The following is a 6,904-nucleotide window of genomic DNA, read 5'->3' on the forward strand; positions in this document are numbered from 1 at the left end:
CTACATATGTGCGAAACTTCGCAACATAATTCAGAACTTGGCCAGGTAACGTGACTACATTACGTAGTTTCAACAACCTGTGAGTTTGAAATATTCTCAACTATTCAAAAGTGATGAATATAATCTGTACTGCAGATGCTGGTTTATAGTTTTTCTTTATAATATCTACTATTGTCATGATTTTCCCAAGGCGTTATAATTTTAGTGAATAATGGTGCTAGTGTTGATTTTACGCGAGGAAGATCATGTAGTTGCCTGCAGACAGTGGTGCAGGTTCGGCCCCCTAGCCGCTTGCTCTGAAACTGCAGGGGTGATTTTGTTTCGATTATTCAAGGAGAATAACTTAACAAAGTGACGATAGATTTCCATGCTATTCGGAATGCAGGTAACATAGGCAGAGATGTACACACTGTGAGAAGCAAAATAGAACTTGATTTGAATAATCAATGAGTAAATTGTACAACTTCAGTGTCATATTTAAAATATTCCGTGGGGGTACCAGGTCTCCTAACTCATGTTTACAGTCAGATTTTGAAAATGTTATGAGTAACAGTGTGTCCTAAAGCTGTTTTAACTGATGTTTGTCATCCTTTTTGCTGTCCTTGTCAGTTCGAACCCATCATCACCACTGGCAACGAAGGCGTGGTCCATCATCTGTTGATCTACAGATGTGACAAGCACCGTGACGTCACCATCCTGCCAGAGGAACATCCGGGACATGAGTGCGACGGTCCCAACATGCCTCGGGACTGGAGGCCGTGCTACCGGGGAACCCTGTTGGCGGCATGGGCAGTGGGGCAAGAGGTAGGGACGAAATGCTTTCTCTCTGTATCATGACTGGACAGATTATCATTGTGTTACGTCTTCTTTACAAAGGTGGAGGATTTATGTAGTTCATAATCCAGTACATTGACATTGATACGTCCATTCAGGCCAGCACATTTCTTTAGATACTCGTTTCAGTTTCAACAAGAGTCTTAGGACCCAAAATCTCCATGAAACTTTGTTTTTTTATTAAACCAGTTCCCCCCCCCCATTCTATATCGCTCAATGGTATGACCCACACCTGTTGGGGCAGAGGAGAAGTGACCCACTTTCGCTATAAATAGCTACTAACCACAATATGCAATGGACAACACTGCAAATATAGATTTTCCTCATTACTTATGCAAATTAAGTGCAATTTGCATAATTTACAGTTCATTGTATACATTTCTGTCTAAGCAACCTGCAGAGTAAATAACATGAAAATCTGTCGCTCCTTTCTTCAGTTATTCTCCTTAAAAGATTGTGACAAATACGCCATTGCAGTTCCAGTATCATGATATCAAATATCAAATATCATTACAATCCATCTACACGTTCTACAGTTGTGCTGACTTTACGCATCCGGTGACACAAACATACACACACGGTGACACAAACATACACACATGCAAACACACTAACTTTGCATGATTTGCACTTCAGTGTGTACATCTCTGTCCGACCTACCTGCATACCAGATAACATGAAAATCTGTTGTTCCTTTCTTCAGTTATTCTCCTTTAGAACATTTTTACAAATAGGCCATTGCAGTTCCAGTGACACATACCAGGGGGGCCAAAATCGACCTTGACCTTCCTCTTCCTAACCCCTACCCACATACCAAATATCATTACAATCCATCTACACGTTCTACAGTTATGCTGACTTTAAGCATCCGGCGACACACATGCAAACGATTTTCCTTCTAACTTATGCAAATTAAGTCCAATTTGCATAATTTGCACTTAAGTGTGTACATTTCTGTCCAACCTAACTGTGTACCAAAGAACATGACAATCTGTCGATCCTTTCTTCAGTTATTCTTCATAGAAGATTTTTACAAATACGCCATTGCAGTTCCAGTGACACATACCAGGGGGCCCAAAATCAACCTTGACCTTCCTCTTCCTAACCCCTACCCACATACCAAATATCATTACAATCCATCTACATGTCCTACAATTATGCTGAATTTAAGCATCCGGTGACACAAACATACACACAAAGATCTAGACCAAACGCACGCAAAACAGTATCTCCATGAAAAAAACTTTTTTCATGGAGATAACAAGTTTCAGTAGTGGGTTTCCATACCATACAACTCATTTCTAAACTCTACAACTGTACAAATGTATTCTGATGTTTTGCCGCTCGTGGCGCAATGTCAACAGCGCTAGCATTGTTTCTCTTTCCCGCCAGACCCTTGTTGTTCCAGACCACGTTGGGTTCCCCATCGGTGATGAGGATGACAGTGGTTATGTACTGATGGAGATGCACTATGACAATCCTCAACTGGCATCAGGTCAGAGGTTATCAAACATATCATAGCAACCTACGATACGTCCTATGTCATCAAGATGGCGCTAGGCAGTAGACTCTAGCTTTTATTCAATTTTTGCCCAACATAATCATAATTCTTTCCCGCTTTTGTAGGTATACACGACAGTTCTGGACTGAGGCTGACGTACACGCCCGAGCTGAGAGACCACGATATGGGAGCCCTGGAGGTGGGCGTGGTGGTGACTAAATACCACGTCATCCCACGTGAAGGCGTGGAGACGGACATCGCACGGGACGACAACTACGACTTCAACCTGCAGTTCACCAGGATGCTGAAGGTGGAGATCACAGTCTATCCGGTAGGCTTGAACATTGTACTCTCCAAGCAGAGGATGGGTTCCGGCAGGTTTTTGACTTGTTTTTAGGCGTTTTTGTCGGCCTTTCTACTTTTTCATTTTTTTTGTGTCTCTATAAACCCATCTTTTGGGTTTATAGAGACAAAAAAAGATGAAAAAGTAGAAAGGCCGACAAAAACGCCTAAAAACAAGTCAAAAACCTGCCGGAACCCATCCTATGCTTGGAGAGTAGAACATTGATGAACTCAGCACTTCTTGTATCCTTGTAGACGTTTTTCTTACATAGTCTGTCTCACAACATCTTCTTGATAAGTGTGTTGGGTTCTTTAAAGGGGCGGGGGGTTGACGTCTAAGACTCTCCCAAACGGGACAGACGAGAAAATATCAACGTCCATCATACGGTCTTCTTTTTCTTGTGTTGGTCAGTCTAAAAAAAAAACTAGGACGTATGCGTAAATACGGTATTAAAGTGTCCATACCGTAAATACAGTCCATCCTATATCTTACGTATACAGGATTGCCTTACAAAAGTCCCAAAGTAACGCTACGATTTTTATCGTAATGTTGTAGGAAAGAAAAGAAACAACAACAGTTTGGTCGACAAGCCAATCATCGTGTATATCCAAGTAACATTCATTTCGTTACGATAACACTTTGAGTCTTGGGAGATTTCTAACATTTCTTTCTTTTGCAGGGTGATAGTCTGATTACAGAATGTACCTACAGTTCAATGCACAGGGATCAGGTTACGTATGTAAGTAGAATATTTACAACCTATCACGTTCCAGTATTTCCTCCCATTCTGTTGGTCTACAAAAGTCTTTGATAAACACACTGCGTATACACAACCCCGATGACTGCTCTGAACAGAACTGACGCCTAATTCCACACTAGCTCTACGGGAGAAGCTGTTGAAAATAGGCATGCAATCTATAACGATGTGCATTATCTTATATCTGAAATAAGTGGTTCAATAGAATTCGAAATCTTTAACTATTGACATGTCCTCGTAAACTATAATTTGGTCCTCCGTGCAGGGTGGATTGGGGACACCCGATGAAATGTGCCAGGCATATTTCCAGTACTACCCAAAGTTCAACCTGGCCAAATGTGACAGTACCCCCAGTCTTTTCACCACTGTTGGCTTCGCTGGAATAAGCAATATTGACTTGTAAGTGTGTTTAACTAAGTATGTGCCCTGTGTACAGTGCCCATATAGTATATTTTTTTCCCAAGTACAATGCATATATCATTTTAATTGAAATATATGATATGTAAAATATAGGGCTGTAACGCTGTTGTTATTTTTCATATTCTCCACTTGATTCTAGTTAAAGACATGCCGTAAATTACCTTTAGTCGAAAATCATGTTTGAAACTTGTGACAGCTCTCTGTAATTAAGCCAGGTTGGAAAGCGACTAACTGACAAAGTTCTTTATTCACAAACAAATACTCTGCGTATTGCCCTGAGGAGGGTGACAGACGGTGTTTGGTTGTGAATAAAGAACGTTGGCTATTGTAATTTTTTGGTTGCGAATAAACAACTTTGATTTGTTGTTCCTGTGACAGCTCTGTTAAGCATTTTGTTAATCAATATTGCACTTATAGTGACTATGACACCTTAGAACTGACCATCACTGCACCAGCAGACATGGTCCACATGTCCTACGAGCAGGCCATGGAAGCCGTTCCGTGGACAGACCAGATGGCCCAAACCTTCTCCCAAAACCTCATGAACGGGTTCTTCCCCCACCACACCCGCTGCAAGGCCACCCACCAGTCGGATATTGATACCGTAAGAATGCTTAACTCTTGATGAATGCATCATTTGGTAGACCCCCCGTTCCCCGATTTGCACGCCACTGGTAGAGTTTACAGTCATTCATCTACATATCCAGTGTGTGACGTTAGTTATACATCGGATTTTTAAAAAACTGCACTCATCGATGAGAACGACGTTCCGACTCAATTTGCAAATGCATCTATTAAAATCCACAAACTGATAACAATATGATTCAACGATATTATCACATAGCCAGATGGCGTCGACCAATCAGAAGCCTCCATTCCCTATGTGTTATCACGCTATGAACATCCATTCACCCGTTCTATTATGTACAGGGGGAGGTTATCTTTTTGTTAAAATTCGTATCATGTTTATTTGTTCCCAAAAAATGTTTCATATCTTAGAATAAATCAAATCGTTTGTAAGCATATGACAAAATAGAATAAACCATTTTAAAACAAGTCAAAACTAAACGGGCGGAAAGAAAACAGTATTCATCCCTAACTGTAAGTGGAGACACCCACAACATTGACCGATCAGAAGGACACCCAGCAGGGAGGAATGATGATGATAGATAATAGATAATAGAATAGATTTGAAAAGATTTGATATGCCAAGATTGCAATGTCATTAAATATTATCTGTGGAAATTTTGGTTTTCAAAATGAAGTCAATTATCTTCTGTACAAAAAGGACAAATGTAAATTCTGAAATACATGATATGATAATAACGTTAATGACCCGCCTATTCCCCGGTGTATATGGTGCCATTACGCATGGTCATGTGCTATAATATAACCACCTCATAAAACCATCTCGTTCGCGAACATGGCCAGGCGTTATGACACCATATATGTACACCTCTGAGCGGGTCAATAACCCTTAAATAATTCGTTACAAGTTAGTCTACACAATGCATGAAATGAAATAAAACATTTCTCTGACAAATTACAGCGACATAATATGTACCAAGCATCCTTAAATGTGATCTTGCTTCTATGCGGATATTATCGCTAATCGTTTGTATATTTCCATTGATAACAGGACGTTTTCGACCAGGACCTCCCCTTGCCACACGGAATCAGGGTGACTCGTGAGCACGTCTGCAGCGGGAGGACTGCACAGGAAACAACCCCTAGAGCTGGAGATGATTCTGGACCGGCAACCCCTGGAGCTGGAGATGGGGGTGGTTCTGGACCGGCAACCCCTGGAGCTGGAGATGGGGGTGGTTCTGGACCGGCAACCCCTGGAGCTGGAGATGGGGGTTGTTCTGGACCGGCAACCCCTGGAGCAGGAGATGGGGGTGGTGCTGGACCGGCAACCCCTGGAGCTGGAGATGGGGGTGGTTCTGGACCGGCAACCCCTGGAGCTGGAGATGGGGGTGGTTCTGGGCCGGGAACCCCTGGAGCTGGAGATGGGGGTGGTTCTGGACCGGCAACCCCTGGAGCTGGAGATGGGGGTGGTTCTGGACCGGCAACCCCTGGAGCTGGAGATGGGGGTGATTCTGGACCGGCAACCCCTGGAGCTGAAGATGGGGATGGTAAGGTTATGGACCAGCAACTCCTGAAGCAGAAAATGGGGGAGGCTCTGGACCGGCAACTCCGGGCCCTACCGTCGGGGATGGGTCTGGATCTGGCGCATGGCGTCCTGGCGTGTATGCAGCTCCACTGATGGTTGCTTGCATGGTTCTGGTCTATAATGTGATGAAGCCGTAGTAAAGACAACGCCATTTGATGCAAAATGACGTTGACCTGAAATCATACTAAATCAATTATTCTGACGTTATCATATCTGTTACCTTGCAATTAGCCTTCGGGCAAGAGTTTCCAAATAAAGATTTATCTTTACCTTCGCCATTTTTCCGATTAAGAACTTTCTTAAGGAGGCTCTGCTTATGGCCTGAGTGTAAGACGTTTGTTTGTATATCGGAATACTTGGAGGCAAACTGTATACTATAGAGATATACATTCAAAAATTGCTTAAGTTGAATGTATTTTGCAACCGCGATTCTCCATTGTGGTTTTTGAAAATGATTTATAATCAGATAAAAAGGCACTTTGTATCATCATCATCAGGAATAAGCGTGGGGGACAACTGCAACAATTTTGTGCAACTGGATGTTTTTCTTTGATCTAAAACACTACTTTTTGAAGCCAATAAAACAATCGTTGCTGGTTTTCTGCGTATTTTTTTTTTCATTGGTCCGAAAATACTGAATTTGTTGTGCGGTAATTTAGGTAGTTTAGCTGGCATCGTAGAAACGTCATCAACTACAAGACCGTTGAGTTTTTTCACGGAGGGGTATACGGGATACTCTGAAAAAGACCCTGGACTTTCGAGCGTGCTTTTAGCAGCACCTAGTGTCGGTTTATCGTACACCCTTGTACCATTTGACATTGTCTGTTTTACAATTAGATCTGTGTAAAAAGTGTATATTTAATGGGTAGACCTTCT

At 42.2% G+C, this 6,904-nt stretch overlaps 1 protein-coding gene across 1 annotated transcript; it reads left to right on the forward strand.

Moving 5' to 3' along the window:
- Positions 1–2,384: 2,384 nt before the first annotated feature.
- On the forward strand, positions 2,385–6,626 carry LOC136425671 (dopamine beta-hydroxylase-like). The gene is made up of 6 exons (XM_066414635.1): positions 2,385–2,397; positions 2,461–2,666; positions 3,358–3,417; positions 3,701–3,834; positions 4,273–4,459; positions 5,495–6,626. The coding sequence occupies exons 1-6, from the start codon at positions 2,385–2,387 to the stop codon at positions 6,119–6,121; spliced, it is 1,227 nt and encodes a 408-aa protein (XP_066270732.1). The 3' UTR covers positions 6,122–6,626.
- Positions 6,627–6,904: the final 278 nt, after the last annotated feature.

The sequence above is a fragment of the Branchiostoma lanceolatum genome, chromosome 1 (genome assembly GCF_035083965.1).
Source record: "Branchiostoma lanceolatum isolate klBraLanc5 chromosome 1, klBraLanc5.hap2, whole genome shotgun sequence".
Classification (NCBI taxonomy): domain Eukaryota; kingdom Metazoa; phylum Chordata; class Leptocardii; order Amphioxiformes; family Branchiostomatidae; genus Branchiostoma; species Branchiostoma lanceolatum.